Consider the following 24,500-nt stretch of genomic DNA (forward strand, 5'->3'; position numbering starts at 1 on the left):
TGTGTTCATTTACACAAAGTCTCAGTATTGATCGCTGCTTTTAAATGCACTAAATTAGTGCAGTACAGAAAAAATGCATTACAAGAGCTTGAAATGCTTATTGTCACATCATTCTGCAATTAAAAGTTTATTTGGATAATGTTTTCCAGAGAATGTGAAGTTGGTTGTTGTATGAACTCAGCTGCTGTTGCCGAACAGAAAAGTTCCTGGAACCTTGTCGCATTTTTCAGTGGTCCTCCATGGAGGTCATCTCCAGAGGTACATCTACAACATCTGACATGCTTAAGCCTGCCGTTGTGCAACAGTTTGGACAATATCTCTCTTGTCTTGTCCTCTTGAGTCAATGAGCAAGACAGTTTGTATAACAATAACTTGCAGAAGAAGAGAATCTCCCATTTACAGGACAAAAACTCGACTCGTGTATAAGGAAAAAAAGACACATCAGAGCTCAGTTCCTTATCAACAAAGAACACTTTTATTTATTCCGTTTCTGAAGATTTTTTTTTTTGGTCAGATATTAGATGGTGAAGAGGAGGACAGTGCACTCGGTAGGAGAGGTGACGGTGCACAGGGCAGCAGGCAGGGGGCAGCAGATGGGTGACGGAATAAGAGGGATGAGGTTACTGGCAGGAAGAAGGAAATGAACACTGGAGTGATTTACAGAGCAAAAACTGGACATTGTCTTATGCTAATCCTGTAGGTAATCTTCAACCTATTACAACTGAGACAGATACCAGTGAAGTGATTTTCTAATCGGTGGACAATACGTGGGGCTTTTGGATTTGAATCCACAATGATAAATGCTGTTGGAGAGTTTTTCAAATGATCAGTTATTGTTTTATCCACTTAGAAGTGTGTGTGTATTGTCTGAATAGGGCCAATACACCGTGTCAGGAATGTCAGTGCTTATTAAACATTACTACATCTGAGAATACAAACTATTTTGTTCAATAACAATTAATATATTATATGTATATATATATATATACATATATATACATATATATATATATATATATAGTGTTTTTAAATTGACAATCCCAATATCTCTGCCATGAGTTCAGGGATCTCTCTGCCACCCAAACCTATGACCTCCATGTCTTCCATCCTCTGTCTTCCCCCACCCCCATCATAGGCTGTCAGCAAAGCTAAATTTACCCATCATCTCACACACAGTCAGTCTCGCAGCAAACCCCCAACATATATATATATATATGTATATATGCACGCACTCTCTCTCACATCTTTTACAGAAGGATCGAGCACATTCCAGCGCCCTCTCTCAGCCACAGTGATTCAGTTTGTGATGGCAAAAAAAACAACAAAAAACACAATGTCGAGTCAAGGCAACGTGTACACACAGATACTGGTCATTGTTCACATTCTCACACCGAAGTACAAAGGCATGGGCAGAATTTCAAACACACACAAAAAAAAACGCACGTAAATGTACACACACTCGTAAAGTGCACATATGGAAGGGAAGCTCTGAGGGATGAAGACATGCACGGAATGAACTGGTGTTGACTATGAGAGGGAGACAAAAAATAATAACGATTTGATACAAAATAATTAAAAACAAGCTCATGTGGTGTGAAAGGCCGACATGGAGGGAAATGAATAATTTACATGATGGAGCGGTTTTCTTTAAAGCAGCTGGTGTAGTGTGTGTGTGTGTGATTTTGGGGAATACTGCAGCAAGAAATGCAACCAAATTGAAAATAATGTGCAGAAAACTAACACCAGAACACACACACTCACTCACTCACACCCCCTAATCTAACCGCAAAATTCATTAGAAACTTGATGTAAAAAACCAAAACAAAAGACACCCTGACTGCTGCATCTTCTTGTTGCATTGCTTATCCTCCCTACCGCATTCATTCCTCACACTAAAAGGCAATCCAGGTGATTAAAAATAACATTTCCAACCGTATGATCATCAGGCATTTCCTACCAAAATTCAAAATCAAGTAACCAAAGTCAGATTAATGCACAAAATTGGTCAACGACAAATTATTAAAAACAACTAAGGCAGATGATTGAAATGAAAATAAAAGCAAACAGAATGATAACGAAGAATCACAGACAAAAGCAGCAGTGGAAACGAGAGGCACAAAAAGTAAAGGTGTGATGGTGAGAAAAGAGAAAAAAAAAAACCCAGTCAGCTAGAATGGCCTCCAGCATAAACCCCCCTTCCCCCTTTCTCTCTAGAACAATCAGCTGGCAGGCCTCTTCACAGGGGGCACCTCTCTGTGTCTGCCAGTCCACTTTTGGCACAGATGACACATGTTGAACCACACCGGGTAGAGTTACGACGGCCTGGCCGAGGATTTGGTGCCATCTATTGTCAGCCGCGGCAAAGTGCTATTCGTGCGCAGCTAAGCCTTGTTGGACGTCCATGAGGCTGGTGAGAAAAGTCAAATTACGGGTTTCGGGGAGTCAATTTCAGATGCGTACGAGCCTCGAGGAACAGGACACGACTCTGATCACAGCTGGAAGTCAAAAGCTGGGTGGAAAGCGAAACTTTTGTTCCTTCATTTTGCCTTGCGGTTGTGATGAACAGCAACAGAACGGTAGCACACATGTGAGTCAGTACGAGGCTGAGTAGAGCAAGCATCAACCATGACATTATTTTTTTTTAAAGAGAGAAATTATCCCCCCAAATAAATACAACAAAATTAAAAAAAAAAAAAGAAAAATGTAAACAAAGTCTACTCTGATGAAAGTCATAGTGGTGTGTCATGCATGTCATCTGGGAGGCTGAGCTACTTCCGTGGTCGGGTGTCCGGCTGCCCTGATCGGAGAGGTGCACAGGTGTAGGCTTGGTGAAGAGGCGATGAGCTCCTGCTACTCCACTTTCACACCCATCTTCTCTGTGTTTAGTAAGTAGAGGCTGTCGTCTATCAGGAAACTGGAGAACAAAGTGAGGGTCATTCACCATCTGGTATTTATGTCTGCACATGTAGCCATAACATTTCTCCTGATTTTGTTAACATTTTGTGGCAAAATATAATCTTTCTTTCTTTGAGATGCTGCCTGAAATGCTCGTACTCGGCCCTGACGCAACGGTAGGACACACCTGTAGAAAAGGAAGTGCACTGGGATGGTGCTGAGGTGCCAAACAGCGTGAGCATCTAAGACCCAGAGCAGCGGAGGGAAGTCCAGCAGCTCCAGCAGGGCCAGACCGTGAAGCAGCAGCACCACCAGGCCACACTTCCACCAGTAGGGCAGAGTCCTCCGGTTCTGCCAGCACCAACACAGCCACCACAGGAGGTTCACCATGCCTTTGAAAAAACAAAAAGAAGAATATTTTAGTATGTACCGGGCTTTGCAAAAGTTCTGTTACACGGTTTCATGATCTTTAGAGACGTTTACATGTCGGAGTGAAAAATTCCATTAAATAAACTGAAAGTTCTACCTTATAGGCAGGTGTCCTTAATACAATTTTTTTCTCCGGTGAAGTTGTATCAAGATGGAAGTCAAAAGAGTCGAGATATCTGCTCTCCTTCATGCTGGCCATAACAAGTCTGACAGAGCCAAGCAGCTGAACATCAGCCGGATGACCGTCCACAGAGTCGCGGAGAGGCTCAAGAATGGTGAAGATCTTTCAGTGATCTTTCAAGAATGGTGAAGACCTGAAAGATCTTCACCATTCTTTAGCCTCTCCACGACTCTGTGGACGGTCATCCGGCTGATGTTCAGCATGAAGGAGAGCAGATATCTCAACTCTTTTGACTTCCATCTTGATACAACTTCACCGGAGAAAAAAAACTGTATTAAGGACACCTGCCTATAAGGTAGAACTTTCAGTTTATTCAATGGAATTTTTCACTCCGACATGTAAACGTCTCTAAAGATCATGAAACCGTGTAACAGAACTTTTGCAAAGCCTGGTAAGCTGTTCTAAATGAAGTTTGAAGAACCTGTAAGTTCAGTACTGGAAAAAAAACAAACAGTGATTGTAACTTAAGTATTAATCTTATAAACTCTGAAACTGATCAGCTGGTTTGAAATGTGTATTTAAAAAAAAAACTGCAACATTAAGCCATTTATCAGAGCCAGAATCTATAAAAACTTAACTAATGGTCAATCTAGGGTGAAAACTTCATCGGAATCCCTTCATTTTACATGTCTCATGTTGAAATTTAACCCTCGTAATGTCCTCCCTGTTGCCACACACCTTTTGTAATGGGGGGTTAAAATGACCCCACCTGGTTTGACTATTATTGAAAGTGTAAAGTATAAATGGTCAATCGAATCTGTTTCACGCCTTTAGTCTTACTTCAGTCTAACCCATTACCACAAATTGTTCCCTTCATCTTAGAATTTAGGACCAAACAGACCTTGTTTACATAAAAGTATATGACGGCAAAAGATTTTAAAAGGGTTAAAGATAAGAATTCTGCTCTAAGCAGATCTGGTAAGCACAAATAAAAATTATTTGCGCCTCAGTGAAGCCATTAGTGATGCTGCTGTGATGAACAGCTATGTGACAAAAAATAAAGGCTGAAAACTGGAATGAACTGCAGGCTGTGCTTACGGACAGGAGCCAAGTATATAAGTAAATTAAAAATGTAAGTAGTGCAATGTCCCTACTATGTAGAGTCGCCATTTTTTCTTTTTTTTACCATGTATAATCGAATAAACTTTTGCTCCTTTAATAATGATTTGCTACAGCTTTGTCATACCATACAAACTACCTTTATGAGTTCTCTCTACTTCTAGCTATGGTTGTGCTATAACTGTGTCATACAGCACAGATACATTGCAGTGAAACATTAGTCTACGGTGAATAAAAGTGTGACAGGAGCACAGAATGCCCAGAAAATGCTTTAAGCTCAGAGGGTTAAAAAAATCAAACTGTGGAGTACATGTAGTGCCTATTTGCTTTACATAAAAGCTATTAAGAGGCTGCTATTGTGAGAACTAAAGCAACGTGTGCTTTCTATTAAAATATTCCACTTGTCCTTGATCAAAGTGTAGATTTCTGTGCAGACTGACTCATCTCACCACTTGCAGATCTTTAAAATGGTGCACAGCAGCCCTGTGTATGAAACTAGACAAACTGTTCCACATAAAATAGTAAAATGAAAGCTAGATCACAGAGTGGAGCGCTGTCAAAAAGCTTCACGCCTCCTCACAAGTCAGCCATTATACCCAAGAGCTTAAATGCGACTGCTGAGCGTTTACTGTACCGATGGTGGCATTGGCAGCCATGTTGTAGCCGTAGTCAAAACTGACAAAGGTCAAGTATGACACGTGCGAGGTAAAGGCCAAGATGAGCAGGACTCCCACCATGCTGGACACCCCAGGTCGCCTCAGACCCAAAGTCCTGATGGGGGACACAGAGAGCAGACAGAACGGCATAACAGGAACGGTTAGAGCAGACAATTCTACAAGTCGAGAGCCCAAGCAGATTTTTTTCTTGAGTCGATTTTACATAAATAAATATTGTTTGATGAATATTTCAACGTAATTTAATAAGAACTGTCCAAATGTGACTTCATATTTCAGCGTGTTTGGGTCTGAGATACATCAGACTTGCACTTTTCTTTTTAAATTAAGAAGAAATATTAGTAGAAACAATCAATCTTTTATGTAAAATTAACTTAAGATATTTTTTTTTTTAATTTTTCCTTTAAGGACGTAATTTTTGAATGTTTTCAACCCTGAGATGCCACACATTTGCACATTGTTCAAAAACTACGTAGTGATTAGTGTAAACAACCTATTTTTTTTAATGTATATTCAAATTAAAAAGTTGTTTTTTGTTGTTATTTTTCAGTGTTCTTTGTCTCATTTCATTCAGATCCAGTGTTCATGCCTGAGACATGTCACATTTGCACATTTCTTGTTAAATTCTGTAAAAATATTACTAGAAACAACCTATTTATTTATACATAATCAACGTAACCCTGTAAACCCAAATACAGAAAAAAAGCAAATATATATATATATATATATATATATATATATATATAATAAAAAATAAAACAGATGTACTTTTGCAACAGTGAGTTTTACAGGGTTAAGGTTTTCAGATTGCTTGAATCACTACTGCTGAAATTTCCTCATTTATATTGTAAAAATGTATTTTTTATCCCTGAAATAGCAGACACATACCGACAGTCAGTGACCCCTAGCTTTGAGTATGATTTTAGATCTCTGACATCATTCATAGCTCACATGGAATACCTGCTTTAGAGCTTACCTGACACAACACAGGTAGATTGAGTAAAGAATGACTGCTGTCGCACAGAAATAGTCCATTTTCTGAAAGAGAAGGAGATTTAAAAACCTTTACTAGCCACACAATCCAACAATAAGATCAACAAAGGGATTTGTGCGTGTCTTTAAAGACACACTGCACCCTCCTTTTGTCACTAATTGCATTAGGATGTTACTGATTTACTAAGCTCCTTAGCAAAGAAAACAGCAGAACCCTCATCTCATTAGGTGGTCGGGCAGTTGAAAAGGTATTTTAATGGGTCTCCCATAAAACAAAGCTACATGAGGTGGTATTTTTCTTTAATCAACGCTAAATCAGCTCTTTTTTTCAGACTGCTGATCTGTCTATTTAGCCAACTAGCTGTATAAACAGCCGCTATCAGCTAATAAGCTGAGACTGTATCAGGAGTAATTGGACCAAAATGGGAATGAAAGGTGAACGATTACTCAGTTTAATTACATTAGTCAGAAAAACTTGTTCAGCCAATGGCTCTTTTTGCTGTTATTGTTATTTTTTAGTCAAGTGGATAAAAAATGTCGTATTATAAGCATCTAGGCATTTATGAATCCTTACCTCAGTGAGATAGGTGTCCCGGGTGTGAAACACTGTGGACCACAACCAGGCATTGAGAGAAACCTAAACAAACACAAATACAGGCTGCTGTTAAACATGCATGTTAAGCTTTGTCATATATTTTGTGTAACCTCACAGCAGACACCATAAAACTGGATTATTCATTCATCTTGCTATTTTTATTTATCCGAATTTTTAACTTTATGGGACCAAAAAAGAGCTCTGAGGTCATCCAATCAGCTGCTTGAAGTACCGAGGTCTGAATAAACACTGGGGTGACTGGACGTTCTCTGCAGCTGCACCCAGGCTCTGGAACAAGTTCCCCCTCATTTGAGCACCATCACTGATTCAGGCCTTTTTAAATCAAAGTTCAAAACCTTCCTGTTCAAAATGGCTTTTAACACCAAGCAGCCCAGTGACACTTTATTACTTTGATTTCTTTTAGATCTATATTTTAGTGCTGTCTCTATGTTAAGTTACAGTGTCGTTTTGAAGCTCTTTGGTCACCCTGTTGCAACGGGCTATATAAATAAATTTTGATTAATTGATTGATTTTCTCCAGATCCCCCAGACGCAGAGGGCTACTCACCAGAGAGAAGGCGTTGATGGTGTGGTACATGGGGCTCTGGCGTGGCACCGTGCTCCGATAGCGCAACAGCATGAGAAGGCAAGCCAGGCCATTTAGCAGAGAGGCCAGCGCAGAAGCCGGCTCCTCGAAACACAGGAAACGCGCAAATGGCCACTGGGAGAAATAAAAGACATCGTTTGTAATTTCAGGTTTAACTCAAAGTAGTTCAAATAAAACAAAATTGAAGCAAAGAAAGTCATAAATCTAAAGTTTATTATTTCAAAACTATATGTAACAGCAGAATACAGTATGTTACGATTACTATATAAGTTAAGACAGGGTTAGTGGTAATTTTTTCTCTAACTTTGGTGTGATGCACATTTTGGCCTTTGTTAGAACAGACCTTGCCATGGAACTGTGGGACGCTGTACCCCTCAGCCTGGTAAAGGCCCACAGTGGTCCACATGCACTGATAGCGACAGTCATCACGGCAGGTCCAACCTGGAAACAAAGACGAAGGAGCAGAAGGCAATCAACAGTGAAAAAAGTCAGTAAATTTCTATTATTAGCCATAAAGAGAACGGCTACTCATCAATTCTGCTTAAAAAAAAACACAACTGTTGCAGTAGTTTTTAAGCAAAAAAAAAAAATCACTGTGGTGGAAAATTGTATTTGTCTATGACATTCACCAAAGTATTCTAAAATATCTTAATGCACTTGAGAGGAAGAAAATAAACGACTGAGTCCCTGATCTTTTCCCCTCGTTTGTTTATTGAATACTGTGCAGAGAGTACAACATACAAAGCTGGTTTCAAGGGCAACTAAAATTGTCACAGAATGCATTATCTTAAATCATATCCAGCACACTGTGCATCACAGGCCCAAAAATGTATCATAATGGTCTGACTGTCCCCTCATGTTCAGGAGCTGCATGTTATGTTTGCATCAAATCATACAATCTGTGCTCATTGTGCAATATGTCTTCTGAGCAGTTTCACAAAACACCCCTATCAAAGCTGTCTAGAACAGTTCATGCATGGACCTTACTTATAGATTTTTAACCTTCTGATTATTTAGCGTCATTATATTTATGTTACACATTTCCACATGCATAATAAACACAAGGCTGAAATGGTTATAGACTAAAACATCCTCTGCTTGCTGTCTGCAATGTGAGGAACTGCTGCTTTTCTCTGTTTTATAAAGAAGAGTAAAAAGTTAATTGCATTTTTAAAAAAGCAAGACTTTTTTTAATGCTAGTTAAACAAAATCAGACAATCAAAGATGTATCACTAGGGCTCTTTTATCCAAATAAATTAATAATGACAACAATAGTCAGTAGCAGCTCTAAGACTGTCTTCTCAGTATTTATAGCTGTAGATAAAGAGGCCTTTATTCTGATCCTCTTTGCAAGTTGATTAGATGCCAACTTGTTGTATGTTTAAATCTCACCATGGCCACACTATACAAATGTTAATAATGGGGCAAAGGTGGTTTTACAATAGGAGTGGGTGACACCCTGCTCGGCCTGTTAAACTGGTAGTTTGGGTTGTGAAACGGTTGTACATGTTTCCAGAAACGTCAGAGATGAGAGAATATATCGGATAAAAAGTCACATAGCAGCCATGACACGCAGAGGAATCAGCAGAAAGCTGCTGCATGGAGGACTGTACACACAGAGGATGTTTATAAAGGAGCAAGGGCAATTTTTTGCGAATGCTAAAATATCATATTTACAGCACAGTGAGTGTAAGTGTTGAGAAGCGTCTACCTAGCGGGCTAAGTTAGCTTAAGTTACATGGCAGAGAACAACTCACCTGTCAGCGCCATGTACTGCGGTTGGGCGGACTGGAAGCCGCGCAGCCGAGCCCCGGTGCAGTTAGTCCGGACACACTGCTTCACACAGTCTCGGTAAACCGGCTCCTTGTCGCCTTGAGAGGACTGCACGGTGGTCGCCGACATGAGGAGCAGGACCACAGCGGTCAGAGCGGGGAGTCTGACAGATGTGCAGCGGGGCGACGCTGCGGCCATGACGGCGGCTCTCTGCCCGTCAGGACTCACGAAGGCACGGCGGGACGACAGCGGCACTAAGCCTACGGTCCGCATCAGCACAGGGCCATCCCGGGTTTGTGGCGACAAACCGGGCCTGAAGTGTTTACAGTCAGAGAGTCCAGTGCTCTGCTGCCGCTGGTCACCGTCCACTGTCACACTGCGCTTCCTGTTGCCATCTCCATAATAAAACAACGTCTGTGTTTATTTTCAGCGACAAAACATCGAGTTATGAAGCTACAGACAGCTAATAGTTCAATTTGTCCATATTACATTGCTGGGGAAAATAATGCACTCTTTGTTTGCTGCCTTACTTGTTAGATACAGTCTGAGTATTTTAAAGTGATGCTGCCAGCTTTAATTTTGAAGGCAGAAGGATTTGTTACAGTTCGTCTTACATCTGTTTGGAATTGAAACGTCACTGAGTCACGTGATCCATTGAGTTACTGATTTGGAAATTTTGTATCATTTTATAATTTTTTTCGTTGCTAAACGTCGTTTTATGGGCTTGTGAGCAAGTTTAGGAGCCGGAAATTAAATGTCAAGAACATCAAAAAATATTAAAACTTATTATTTAGAATAGAGTAGAATAGAATATGCTTTATTGTCATTTCATTAATAACGGAATTTCATTAATTATTAAATTATTCGGTATTTGTATTTATTAAATTACCGAGGTTAGTTGAATATCACTACTGCTACAGTGTTTTACGTCCCATTCTTTTGTTTTCCTTTTGTTTGATGACTTGAATGTTGTTTTGATCTTTGTTTGAAGATTTTTATTTATTTATTTATTTTTAACACTGATGATGATCTGCCCTCCTCTGGTGGTGAAAGTTTCCTCGGATTGAATGTTTTTACAAAATAAACGGGGGACTTTCTTGCATATTCAATTAAAACTAGAGGGTAATAAATGTTTATCACTCAGAGTTAAAACCAGAGTAAAAACAACTCTACACTGAAAAATAATCAATTTAAAAAAAGAAAGAAAATATGGCTGCAAGGAAAATGTGCTTAAAATCACGGAATACTGTGGCATTCTAAAACTGTAAAAATGATTAAATATCTGTAAACTAATTATTTCAAAGTTTATTGGCATGCTGTACATAATTGTCTGTTAAACAACAGTAAATGTCTGTAAGATAATTATGTTTTTTTTTTTTAGATGTTATAAAACATTATGTGAGAGTAAAATGAGTTCTTTGTATCTGAAACATGTCCAAAGGTTATGCAACAGCGCCAGGAATCTCAAGAACAAGGGAAAGTACTTTGATGGCACATGTGCAGATGATAGCACCTTCTAGTTCACACTTCAGAGAGATGTCAGCTGTGGCAAAGCTGAACATGCCGAACGCCCTTCACGCTAGAAGTAAAAGGACAATGGTCTATTGTATTTGACACATTTCTACTCATTTGAATAATGTAGGTGATCATCATCTATCACTGTCAGCAGACACCAGTTTTCAACTCAGATGTGATTTAACTTTACTGTGCAATCTGGAGGAAAAACAAATAAATGTCAGAGCCTGCATCATGGATCATACCTCTGTTAAGTAAAAGCCACAATAGTCCACAATGGACCAAAAGCACAAATTCCACATGAAGAACATTCAAAGAATATGACAATAACACAAAGTCACAATAAGGTAAGTTCTGAATTCCAGTGTTCCCATCCACTCAGTGCAGCACGCTGTCTCTTTTTAATCCTATGAACCCTGAGCAGAGCCTGGCCATTTTTTTTTCTTTTTTGCTTCTCACATTTTTGCTCACTGTGGGCTGATTTTTCTGTGCAATATACACCCAACATTATGACCACCTGCCTAGCATTGTGTTGGTCCCCTTTATGCAGCTAAAACTCCTCTGACCCAGTGGGGCAGAAACACAGGACTTCAAGGAATGTCTTGTGAAACCGGGAGGGTTGCGGTAAATTCAGTGGGTCCTGTGGGTTACAAGGTGGGATCTATCAGGTTTATCCTGGCACATCCCAAAGATGCTCAATAACATCTGGATCTGGGGAGTGTGGAACCCGAATGAACACCTTAACTCGGTCGTGCTCCCACTGCTTGCCACTACTGAACAATTTTTGCAGTGTGTCGGGGTGCATTGTTCTGCTGAGGGTGGCAACTGGCATCAAGGACTCTCTGTTGTCATGGAGGGTTGCTTGACCTGCAATGCTTAGGTGGGTGGTACATGTCAAACATCCACATGAATGTCAGGACTCAAGGTTTCCCAGCAGAACGTTGCATTATAACAAGATGATTGATGTTACTCACTTCACCTGTCAGTGGTCAAAATATTGTGGCTGATCAATGTAAAGCTCTGCGCCTCCATGGAAATGTCTAGCCATGGTTAGAAGTAGAGGATACAACATTTTTTTAAGTGTCCACAGGTGTTGACAGAATGAGGGGAAAAGGAGCATTCATACAGTAGATATTTAACCTCTTGCATTTTAATTTGTCTCCATTTTTATCACCTATCAGTGTAAATACAGCCTCCAGTTAAACCGAAAACTCGCCTGAATTTTTGTCATGTGACTCTTAGTTGCATTTGACCCACTAATGGCTTCATATTTGCACCGAAAAGCTCAGAATTTTTTGTCTTTTACAGAATCTTGTTTGTGCATTCATTTTATTTTGGCATATTTTTAAACAAGATATATAGACTGAAGTGAGTTTGATGAATGTCATGGTTATAAGACAAGATTTGAGTATTTTTCCTCATGTAATGGCACATTATGCATGAATAGTTAAAATGATGGATAAATGAAGTAATTTTGGCCGTTTAAAAACATCTATAATAACATAGCTTTCAACCCTGCTGGTGTGGTTTGCTTTCCAGAAAGTTAAATAGTGCTGTGAGATGACATCTCACTATATGAATAAAACTGAATCGAATTAAATAGCAGAAAATACAAAATGCAGTTGAGGTCTTTCAAGTACTTAGCCATTAACCAAAGTTAGCTACATGAAGTTAGCTTGCTGTCACACTTTGGCACCCAGACAGTGTAACCCAGAGAGGATCAGTGAAAGCTTAAACTAAATGACAGGCTCTGGTCAGTTTACTTTAACAGAAGATGTGTCTGAAGAATTTAATCCAGCGACCCTAAAACTCATATTAGCTTAAATAAAGCTTGGTGGCTAACTAGCATTGTGGTTCATGTATATGCAGATTATGTATTCCATGAATGCACTAAAAGACGCCACTCAAAACAACCTTAAACAAAACAGGCCCAACATTGACAACTGAGTGAAACCATGCATCTTAATCTTTCAATCACAAATATTAGATTTGATTGATTTATATGTTGTCACATTTATTTTTGGCTCAGTAGTCGCCAGTTAAGGGCCTGAAAGGCAGTAATGCAAAGACTGCAGTTGATCTGAATTTAGAGTGTAGCACTTCTCCTTAATAGGTTTGTGTTATTGTAGTTATTTTGGATGTTTCCATTATCTTGTACCTCTGTCCTGCAAATTTAGGCTCATGAGTTGCTTGAAGAAATTATATAAGAAATGGTTTTCTTTTGAGATAACAGATAGACTTTAAAGGTCAGCAGTTCTGACCAGTTTTTACCCACTGCTGTAAATACTGTAAAAAAAAAAAAAAAAAAAAAAAAAGCTCCATTGAATGCTTCACCATATGCATATCCCAGTCAGAGTGCAGTCAGTGCTCTACAGGGCTGCTCTCACCCACACTCCCACTTAAACCAGCAGACACAGTGTCGTACGAAAGATAGTGGATTTTATTTGTTCTTCTTTATCCGTTACAGTGGAGACACAGACACAGTCACAACAACAGGAGAGAAACAGCAGCGAGAAGGAGGAAGAAAGATCTTTTTGCTATTTCCTGCCTCCCACTCACCAGCTTTCACTATCTCTTTCACTATTTACAGGATTTCTACAAAATCATGCGTTCCTCCTTTCACTGCACCTTTCCCGTTCACACCTGTGTATAAGAGAGTATGGGAGAGTGATTAAAAAGAGAGGGGCAGGTAAACTATTATAGTACAGTACACCCACTCTTTTACTGTGCACTCCTCTCCTATACAAACAGAGTGGGAGATCCATAAAGCACTCTGTGTCTGGTTGAGACTAACAGACCGCCGGGGTCAGACTGCTCACTTGTTTCAAGCGAATGACTACACATGCACCACAGCACCCAAGAAACACTTTGACCAACCACTGTATACACTGGACTGCATATGCATACTACATGTAGGTATGATGCATGCACTGTTGGCCTCAACGCAAGAAGGACAGAATGAGTGATGGGGAAAAGGAAGAGGAACAAGAGACAGGGACAGAGATAGAGAGAGTGTTTCAGTGTCATAAGATTATTTTTATTGAAAATAATCCCATGTTCCCCTGTTGGTACTCACACACAAACACCCCCACAGCCATCCGTCCTCTTACAGAGTCTCTCGATAAAGGAGACAAGTCTTTTTTTGTATTGAACTGGCAAGTGGAAAGAGCGGCCCTGGGCGCGAGTGTGTGCAAGGAAGCTACGGCTTTGTAGGAGAGGGGTTGAGTAGATGGTGTGATGATGGTTGGTTTTAACAGAGGTTGAGGTCTTGAGAGAGAAAGATTTACTCTTCCTTTTCCTCTCCGTGTGTGATGACGTAGCAGATGTTCTTGTAGTCCACATTGCCAGCCACATCAGGGGGGAAGGCAGCCCACAGGTTCTTCATCTGCGGAGGAGGGAGTGAAGAAATGTCTTACAAAACCCTGAACATAAGATGGTATAGTCGTAGAATTAGACGAAGACCGATCAGCTCACCTCCTCAGCGGTGAACCTGTCGCACTGGGTGGTCAGGAGCTCCTCAAGGCTGGAAAAATAAAGAAGATTGATTTAAGACTATACCACAAAGAGCTTAGAATGTTCCGGTGGAAGATAAGGAAAAGGTAACAACTCTTACAATTCCTTCTTGATGGCACCAGTGCCCTCGGGGTCCAGGACCTTGAAAGCGCTCACGATGACGTCCTCGGGATCAGCACCTAAGAGGAAAAGAAGGCCAATTAGTCTTGATTAAAAAAGAATAAGGAATTATATTAAGCATAAAAAAGAAAGAAAATACAAGATGTGAGCCAAAGGGCAGGGTTGAATAGTTTAAGTCTATCTGTCAATGCACCCTTCAGCTTCTCGCCGAACATGGTCAGGAAGACAGTGAAGTTGATGGGGCCGCTGGCCTCCTTCACCATGGCCTCCAACTCTTCATTCTTCACATTCAGTTGGCCCATGGTGGCCAGCACGTCCCTGAGGTCGTCCTTGCTGATGATGCCATCTCTGTTCTGGTCGATGATTGTGAAAGCCTGCAAGAGACACAAAGAAGCGATTAATCAAAGAGTATAAAAAACAAACTGTGTTGTTGGAGAGTGTGATCGAGGCAGAGGACATTCAAAAGTCCTTCCTCAAACTAAAATACAATTACTTGAAACGGTGGAAACTGAGATTCTCACATTTCTCACAAGTCTTAATCATAAGTCTTGCTAATTATAATTATTTGCGTGAGACGACCTGCCAACGTAAACGCGTGAATGTGGGGCTGTTATCTGCTTCTCTTTCCACATAGCAGGGCGTAGCAACCAGTGAAACCAAAGATGGCATTGGGAACCTTTTGGGACTTGGCAGCTGGTCGGCCACTTGTCTTTCTAAGGTGTTAAAATGGTTTTGGAATGTGAGACAAGCCCCTTGCGACATTTAAGGAGAAGGTATTGATTACAGCTGTCATCCTTTTGCCTTGTGACTAAATCTTCTGACCCTGTCGCCAATGTTCTTTCACCTTCTGAGGTCTATAAAGGGTCAGATCAGCTACTGTAGCCATAGTGCTCTCCTTCATTTATGCCTGGATACTGAAGTAAACCCCAGAATTAATCCAGGTTTTATTATTCAGCAGTCACAACAATAATTTCTTTGTTAAGCAAGCTACAACTTTAAATATGTTCAAAAAAAAGCTTTATTTGAGGGACAAAAAAAATCATTTTGTCGCCCCTATTCCTCCCTACATGTAGACTACACTTTAAGATCTCAAATGTTTTCTTGTTCTTTCCACTCTGAGTCCCTCTTTCCGGCTTTCATTAATATTACTGTCCACCAGCTGTTGGGCTGCATTCCAGTGGAGTCACAGAGCTGAATTACTGAGCCAGCACAGCGGAGAGGTAGCTGCTGTCATCAGAAAAGCTCAGATTTATCGTCCTGTCATGCTGATGTGGACATTTTTTACTGTCACGCAGCTAAACTGATCGGAAGCTTTCTCGCGTTACCTCCGAGGTCAAAGCACACGTGGAGTCATCAGTTACACGAGAACCACAACGGACCTGAGATCCGTCTACTAGAAAACATGTGAAGTGTGTGAGATGCGATGTAGAAAAATGTTACCTCCTTGTACTCCTGGATCTGGCTCTGCTCAAACATGGAGAACACATTGGAGGATCCACCCTCGCCCTGCTGCTGCCTCCTCTTGGCCTTCTTGGGTGCCTGAGGAAATGACAGAAGGTAAAATACGCCTCAAACACACAGCACATGAATTGAACTAACAGATTCTGGATAAATCTGGTGGGAAAAGGACCGAAATTCTTGGTTTTACCTATTCATACATCTCTATTGTTCCTTAAAGTCTCCTAAATAAATACAGGTAAATGGATCTACATGGTGGCTTGCACAAATTTGCAAAATTGAACCACACTTTAGAGTGCAGTGATCATTTTTGCCTTTAAAAAATATCACCCGTCTTTAATCTGTCATTCAATTTATGATAAAATACTATTTAAAATCTATGAGTAACATAATCATAAAGCAAATATCCCCAAAATAACTGAGTTTTTACGATTAAGTTTATGTATATTTAGTTCATGCTAGCAGACAAAAGCTTAAACTGGGTCCAAATCCAGAGTTGGGAGGCTCGATTTAAAAGACTCCCCCAGTTTCCACTTCATGGGATGCTGGTAATCCAGATAGCAAATGTATCAGTGATGCTCTCATCTCATCAGAGAAGATCTTAGATCCTACAGTCTGTTCTTCCACACTCACCATCTCTCAAATTTGGGGGGTTGTTGGTGGTCAAGAAGAGAAGCCTACGCCAAGCCGATGTGACTGACATGTAAGCATTGGACCCTTGGGGCCTTATATACTAGCCCACGGGGGGCTAACTTTAGGCGCACCATCAGGTTTGGCAGGAAAACAGAGCTGAGGGAAAGTAAGAGAAAGAGGGAGGAGCGAGGAGGTGACAGAGCAGATCAGCTTACTGATGCTCCAAAATAGGCCACAGGAGTCTTGGAATGAGGTGATTTCAATGCCAACACACAGGAATGACTGGTGGAATCTGTGGACTAATATGGCCAAATGGACGGACAGGACACACAGAGGGACAAACTGAACTGCCCCCATTCTCTATTTTCTTCTTCTTGACATATTGAGAGCCTTTGTTGTGGCTATTTTTGACACCTCTATATCCGTGGTGAGAGAACAAAACACAACCTGTGATTATAATCCACACAAACACAGATGGGAAGGATGTCCTGCAGTCGACCTGGACACTGCTTTCTATTAATTAATACCCCCGAGCAGCTCGATGTGCCAGCATGTATTTGCAGAGAGCATATCGTGAAGTCATCGCCTGTCTAAATGATACGTTTCGTACTACTACCGGCTCAGTGGTGGCCATCAGGGTTTATAAACAGTCATGAAACTTGTTGGCTGATGGTTACTGGTCCAGATCCAGTAATGACACTCGACTAACAGGCCTCTACAAACAGTGACAACGCATCAATGAGAAATGCAAACAGACCGCTAATACTGAGAATAGGGAGTGTGCAGTGTGGAAATACTGTATATTTAACTCACAAATTCGGATTCGAAAAAGAAAAAAATAACAGAAAAGCAAGCTGTGAAATTGTTTACATGCATTACATTTAAACCTATACAGATTCTATGTGTCTCTGATCTCTGATTATTGGTAATATCTCTGACGATTAGGCTAAATGAGCAGCTTTCCCGCCATAGATGCACTAATTTGAGTTCCTCCTGGACGTTCCCAGTATAGTTTCTTCAGAACAGGAGGACAGTGACCCACCCATTAAACACCATATATGAGCTCCATAGGCTACCATCAATCACACCACTGTACAGCTAAGGTATGTATTGGAAGCAGCACCAGCGTCAGCCGATACTGTGTCTGCGCTCGCCTGAGGCCTCACTAGTATTTCAAGTGGCAAAATATGACCTAAATTCTCTAAAAGGAGCAACATTTCTGAATATTTTTTTAAAACTGGATTTCTTTAATTGATCTTATTTGATCCAAGATCTGGTTGCTGATAAGTGAGATCAGAGAGAATGATTTGGAGTGATGAAAAGAGCAGATAATTCTTCATAAAGATGGTTGTGATCGAATAAGAGACCAATGCTTCAAGCTGTGGGCTTGAAGGTGAAAAGAGAGAGAGACACAGAGGGAGAAGGACCAGTCAAAGTTCATCAAAACAAGACAGCTGTACAGACGGAAATAGCTGCGCTGCCCCCCACCATTCTCTTTATCAGCCATTTTGACTCTCTTCTAAAATTCAACAGACTTTGCCCTTCTTGGCCTGCGTCGCCTCCAGACAACTGCCCCTGTCCTTTTTTCACCCCAAGCATATGTCTGACCTAAAGGAGGCTTAAAGGTTTAATTCCCTGGTATTTAAACAAACCGGACACATTAAGTTAGTAATAACATTGATATTCAGGAGATGAGGAGTGATATGCCTCTCAAGTTTAGAGAAAAATGGTCTGTTGATATTTGGTATAAACCAAAACTACAAATTTACTGCCTTATAAAGGACAGATACAGAACCTGAAGTATAATTTAAGCAAAACACAGAGATCTCTGTGAGGACAGTTACTGTACGCTCAGAAACATTACCATTAGCTTTAGAGACTGGGAGGTTTAATGCTATTTCAGAGGACAGACTTTGCTTGCTGTGTAACTTAGGTGAAGTTGAGAATGAGGTTCACTTTATGTTCCACTGTCCTGTCTAAGAAGATGTAAGGGAGGTACTTTTCCGTAAGAAGTCCTCTGTTCATGCTGATTTGTTTTGGTTGGAAGACAAGTTAAATTTGAGTTTTCGTGGCAGAATTTCCTTGCCAGGCCTGGGATAAAAGGCAGCATATTTAGTTTGAGAACTGAGCAACAGAATAATGTGTGTTTTGGATGTATTGCTACAATGCTGGTATATTGGTGTCTTGTAAGCCCATGAAGGTTGAGCATGACATGAAAATAAAAAATCAATCAGTAACATTTGATTATGGGTTGTTAGGGCTTCGTATCAATGTGAAAACTTGTATTTAAAGTGTTTGCCCAGTCCAATAAGCTGCCAACAAATGTCTGGTGTTGACTTCCACTCCTGTTTAACTAATTTGTAGTCAGATAAGAGCCGATTTCAAATCAATATATAGCAAATTAAGGCTAAGGTTTTTTTGTTGTGTTTGAACAACTTAAGCTTTTTTGTGACACACAGTATAGCAGGAAACATAGAGGCAGTATTACACCATTTAATTTCATGTCGACATTTCTTTTTGCTTTCCATTTGTGCAATCATTGGAAAGAAAAACATACTGGAGCATCATTAAGATACGTTAAAACCCTGACTTTAGATATCCAATGCCACTACAGTTACTAAAGATAAACTAGCTGGAGTAGAAAAAGAAAGCCACATAAGAATCTAGCTTGGAGCTGGTGTCTATGATTCTATCACTTTACAAAGTGTCAAAAGGCAACAGTGCAGATCATAGATCATTTATGGATAAATCTATGGTGTAATAAGTAAAAAAAGAAAAGAAAAAAGAAACAGTATGTTCCTGAATAAAAAATACATCTTAAAAATAACTGCTCTAACTATATCACAATTTACAAAACAGCTTGGTCGTGCAAACATTGTTATTTAAATTAAGGTTAAGAAACTGAGTAAACTTCCCATTTACTATCCAAAATCTATTAAGTTTCCTTCCTGAACAACTTCGTCACCGTTTCCTCTTTTCCAATCGGCAATCAGTTCCTTTACTTCTTTTCCAAAGTCATCGTGGAGTTTACTGAATTCCTCCCTGGTGCTGAAACAGACTGCTGACCACTCCCCCATGGACAGAGCTGCAGTGTTAACAGGCATCACATTAGCGCTCTTCTTGGCCCACAGTTTGGGGGATCTCTTGCTGGCTGTTTTGGATGAGATGTTTGGAGTCTGGAGCATAGGACTGGGTGCTGCTGCCACAGCTGGTGCTGGATACGAAGACAGTGTTGCAGCTTGTGTGTTCAGAAAGGCGGCCGGATATTCTACTTGTGCTGTGCTGAAATTGGGCATTGAGAAAGTCTTGCGTGGTTCACTGCCGAACGCACCTAAAGCATCTGAGGGGAGAGTAGAGAGAAAACACAGATAACCAAACAGCTGAGGAAACATTAACAGGTAAAAAAAAAAGACATTTATTAAGCAGAGGTTTTTAGTTGGTTCATGAGGTGTTTTTCATTATGCTCTCTAGAGGATCTTCTCATCATCTACAGTAAATGTATCTCAAGGAGCGAGCAGCACTCTAACCCTTAAAGCAAGAAAAACACATACAGAGCTAAGACGCTGGGAAGAAACCTGAGGAAAAGAAATCCAGAACACATGATAGCATAATGAGAAGCACCCACTGATTAGCTCAAGGACACTTCGATAAGATGACAAGAAGAGCCACTGACTAAACCTTCAATCCTACAAGCAATCTCTGACTACATCAACCCAGGCAGTAAAGCACCGTCTTACACCTACACAACTCAAATATATACATTTCAAAATCATTTATTACTTATGAAAAGCAATTTTTGGTACTGTTTGATTGCAAACTCTCTTCCCAAACCTCCCACAAGAGGGCCAGATCGCGACGCATTTCTTTGTTGACTTGAGAGTGAGAAACAGACTCTTTCCTACTCTGAAAACCTGAAGGCAAAATCAATCAAGTTAAAACAATTGAATAAATTAATTTACATGTTCGTTATTACAGTAACCAGTGTAACAGCCGATGTACACAAATAACTAAAGCCCTGTATTATGCATAAAATACCCGTCAATGAAACTTACCTTTGTGTCTGTACTAAGACTTTCCTGCCTCTTTGTCAAAGAGTGGATAATTCAACGCTCCATTTTACACACACAGCAGAGGAAAATCGTATTTACATTTTAAAGCGTGTGGCAATTAGAGCAGCAATTATAGCACTAATAATCAATTTGCTGACTGACTCTTCTTTAAGAGTTTTGAAGCAAAAATACTGTTTTGTTTTTTGTTGTTTCCCTTGCGGTGTTCAATTTATCAAATGTGAGAATCTGAAGCTCTTCTTTCTTTTACATGCTTGTAAAATTGTACCTTTGAGTTTTTGATTGACAGTCAAACAAGACCAAATGTCAAACCGAGGTAGTGGGAAATTATTATTCACTATTTTCTAGGCAAAAGCAGATTAATCCATTCCAGCAAAAGGTCATTGTTACACACTGTGCCCTCGAAAGACTACAGAACAGTTTATTTAGCTCCTCTTCTAAACAGTCTTAAAATGTGATGCATCTGCTGAAACTAGCAGACACTTTTCATGAGATTATATTGTGTGTAAAGCCTGTACCACAGTGTTCTTGGTATCTAGAGGCTGTGAACAGTGATGCAACGCCTCTCACAGCTGTTGCTCAGAACAAAGGTCGCTCTCTTCCCTCCACAGAGATAAAGAAACTCTGCCTCTCTGTGCCTCACCTCTGTACTTCTTCTCCATGTCCATCACCAGCAGGGACATGTAGCTGTGGTTGGCCGACAGCAGGGCTTTGATCCAGCTCTCCTGACTCGCCTGGTCCTCTGCCGCAAACTTGTAGGTCCTCAGGCCCGGTTCGTTCCACACCAACGAGAAGGCGAACTGCTCGTCGGACTCGCACAGCTGGACGGTGCAGCCCTCCAGAACAATCACCCCAATCAGGTCCCGGTCGGTCGGCCGGTCCTTGTAGAAGAGGAGGTTCCCTTTCAGCACGAACCAGCGCTTCTGATAGGAAGTCTTTATCTCCCCCTGTGAGACAGTTGAGCTTTCTGTGGTTTACTCCATCATCTAGAAATACCCTCAGTTTGTTACACAACTGCTTTTGCGAAATAAGTAGCAAACTGGGAGGTTAAATGTAACACCAGGCAGCAAAGAAAGAAGTAGATGTTATTATATATTTATTAGGGGATGTTTGGAGTCATTGTGTTTATAATAAAATTTTAGTAGGGTTTTACGATACGACACACGGTTAATAATACCACTGCGAGGAAATTTACATTGTTAGAGCAGCAAAGGAGACAGTACAGTTGAAAAATGAAAATGAACAAAAAATATACATACGTACTACTTCAGATTGTCCAAATTGTTCTGGATGTGGAAATAATAATATTGTGCATATAAGTAGTATAATACAGATTCTTCCATGAGTAGAAATACGGATGCAATGTCAGAATTTCTAACCAAGTGCAACGTTGTAGGTTCTTCACCTTACCAGTAAGGTCAGTCAGGTTAATTTATACTTTATAGATATATAAATCTAAATCTTAGTATTTAAATTAACCAGAAATATTTTCCATAATCAATAATACTGTAGCCTCTTAACCTTAATATATGAAATTGAATTTAAATAGCGATCTTATTTCTCTACTGAAAAGCACTTTGGCTCAAAGGCCACTGCTGTAAATGTGCTTCTTAAACAATGGTGACTTGCATTTTGCATTTATTGCCATCTTGTTTGAACTTTATCTTAATTACTGCCATGTTGCGTTCTAGGTATCTTGATTTCACATTGCCTGTCAAAGCAATTTGTAAACTCTTGTTTTTAAAGTGCTCTATAAATAGAATTGCTGTTTTTGTTTGAAATCTATATATAATTAAAGGAAAATCAAGTATTCAAGACTTCAGATATGTTAATTTTACTGTATCATAGGCAGACTATCTGTCAAATGTAAAGCACTTTGAAGCTGTTTTGAAAGGTTTATTCTTAAATGATTATTATTGAGATAATGCTGTAAACATCTGCGTAGATTTTGTTTAAACCTTGAGGGGACACATCAAACAGGGGTCTGGGCTTTTTCCCCAAGAAAAGTGTGAGCATAAAACGCTTACTTTCCTGTATTTTTGTGAATTATTATGCACCAGTTTGTGCCTTTACAGCCTTCATTGATGGTGGAAATGTAATTTTTTTCATATTGAACAAAAACATAAACTCGTTGTGCTGTACTTTATTACATTCTGCACATTCATTCTATCCATTTAAGTTCCTGATTACGGCCCTAACTGACATGCAGCGTCTGTGACAATATATTATTACAATAAAGTTGAATTTTTAGGTGGCCTTTTATAGTCTGTGGTCATAGAAGTGACTGTGTACTGATCATACTAGCTGATTATTATCCTTTAGAGCCACTACGACATCTCTGGATTAACTCAGTAGTTGAGAATTTGTCACCAGTCGAACAGCTCTGAAAACAGTGGTGCACAATTGGCTAAATTTATACCTTTTTCTAACAATAAAGTAATCAGAGTTATCGAGCAGCTAATTTAGATCTGTTGTCCCTGGGCAGGTACAAAAAAGCAATACATACACAACAAAAACATAAATTATAGAAATTAGATGTTGAGCCTTTCATCTAAGTCACAAAAGTCGACCATTTGCAGGCTGCATTTACATGAAAAACATTAAATTCAGATGTCAAAGTGGTGCATTCCTCCTGAAATATACACTTACGGTATAAAATATGACAAAATATTCCCCATTAAAATGAACAAAGTTCAATTTATTCTAGTCACAGTGTCTTACCTTCTTATGTAGGAAGCCTTCTTTGTCCACAGGTGAGTTGCAAGATTCAAAGTAGGTGAGAACTTTCTCATCAATCTTCATTTCAACATCACAGAGTCTTCAAAGCAGAATCTGAAACACAAGCAACGACAAAACAACAAACCTCAGCCTGCTTGTTGTGTGTTGATGGAGAACGGATATTGAAAGTGTTGTTCATGATGTCTGGAGGCTAAACAATGTCTTACTACAAGGAAACCTCCACATACCGAAGTTAATACTTTTAAACAGCCAAGTTTCTGTTTTGAACCAGGAAGTAACTGAGCGTGTTGATAATATTTGCTGGAAACTAGCCAAACCGTCGCCATTAATAACGACAACTGTTTTACACGTCAGTCTGAGCCGCTTCACAGCGACTAAAACTGTCGAGTTTCACAAGTAAAGTGAGTAAAGAAAAGTTGCGTCCACATGGTTGTTGTTTACTCACCTTGGTGGAGTGTGTGACTGGGAGGATTTCCTTGGTGGGTGTGTGTCGGTTGTGGTTCTTCCTGGTGGAGTGAAGCAGCTCCACGTCAACAGAAGCACAAACAGCTCCAATACTGTTAATGTGACCAATGAGTGCTGCCTTCACTGACCCCAGTCCAACCGAACTCTGTTAATTATCACTTTTATGTATTTAATTATTTATTATGCTTAATGTTGCTGTATTATTATGTAACTTCATAAGTTTCAGATACTGGTTTCGAGCTAACATAATTACACAAGGGTTTTCTAATCATTAATTAGCCTTATTAGCTAACACAATGTAGCATTAGAGCACAGGAGTGATGGTAGCTGGAAATGATCCTCTGTAGATTTATGCAAAATAAGCTTCGGCTTCTGTCTATTCCTTTTTCGGTTACAGAACTTGTAAATAACTATTATTGTATATACGTATATACATATTTTTTTGGGGGGGGGGTGTTTTGGGCTTTTTTGTTTTGTTTTTCATCTTTTCTTTTTTGTGAGAGGAGTAGGGGAGGAGGAAAGGGAGAGAGAAGGAAAAATTCTTGTAAAAATGTATAATATATTTTTTTTCTTTTTGTTTATTGTAATTTTGTAACCAAAACCCAAACTTTTGAACGGTATTATTATTAGCATCAACATTATCTATCTATTCTGCTATATTATAATCAATTTATTTTGTGCAATAGTTTTATTGATCACACTACCATTCTACATTCATCTTAAGGACCCAATGAAATTCCTTTTTCCTATTCTACTGTTTTGAATTAGTCTCTTAATCTTGAGA

General features: G+C 39.7%; 3 protein-coding genes across 3 annotated transcripts; all 3 read right to left on the reverse strand.

The window, feature by feature from the left end:
* Window positions 1-452: 452 nt before the first annotated feature.
* Window positions 453-10,051, reverse strand: pgap3 (post-GPI attachment to proteins phospholipase 3). Its single transcript, XM_022200421.2, has 8 exons — window positions 9,191-10,051; window positions 7,777-7,874; window positions 7,395-7,547; window positions 6,806-6,868; window positions 6,215-6,276; window positions 5,199-5,335; window positions 3,083-3,287; window positions 453-2,914 (listed from the first exon to the last, which is right to left on the reverse strand). Exons 1-8 carry the CDS (start codon window positions 9,477-9,479, stop codon window positions 2,851-2,853), a joined length of 1,071 nt encoding a protein of 356 aa, XP_022056113.1. The 5' UTR covers window positions 9,480-10,051; the 3' UTR covers window positions 453-2,850.
* Window positions 10,052-13,143: 3,092 nt separating this feature from the next.
* mylpfb (myosin light chain, phosphorylatable, fast skeletal muscle b) lies at window positions 13,144-16,901 on the reverse strand. Its single transcript, XM_022200420.2, has 6 exons — window positions 16,446-16,901; window positions 15,795-15,893; window positions 14,548-14,728; window positions 14,335-14,413; window positions 14,196-14,244; window positions 13,144-14,106 (listed from the first exon to the last, which is right to left on the reverse strand). The coding sequence occupies exons 1-6, from the start codon at window positions 16,446-16,448 to the stop codon at window positions 14,005-14,007; spliced, it is 513 nt and encodes a 170-aa protein (XP_022056112.1). The 5' UTR covers window positions 16,449-16,901; the 3' UTR covers window positions 13,144-14,004.
* A 2,021-nt stretch (window positions 16,902-18,922) lies between these two features.
* LOC110955425 (sesquipedalian-1-like) lies at window positions 18,923-23,835 on the reverse strand. The gene is made up of 4 exons (XM_022200419.2): window positions 23,697-23,835; window positions 23,234-23,344; window positions 21,156-21,459; window positions 18,923-19,785 (listed from the first exon to the last, which is right to left on the reverse strand). The coding sequence occupies exons 2-4, from the start codon at window positions 23,312-23,314 to the stop codon at window positions 19,367-19,369; spliced, it is 804 nt and encodes a 267-aa protein (XP_022056111.1). The 5' UTR covers window positions 23,315-23,344; window positions 23,697-23,835; the 3' UTR covers window positions 18,923-19,366.
* Between the last annotated feature and the right edge of the window lie 665 nt (window positions 23,836-24,500).

This window comes from Acanthochromis polyacanthus, chromosome 19, assembly GCF_021347895.1.
Source record: "Acanthochromis polyacanthus isolate Apoly-LR-REF ecotype Palm Island chromosome 19, KAUST_Apoly_ChrSc, whole genome shotgun sequence".
Taxonomy (NCBI): Eukaryota; Metazoa; Chordata; class Actinopteri; family Pomacentridae; genus Acanthochromis; species Acanthochromis polyacanthus.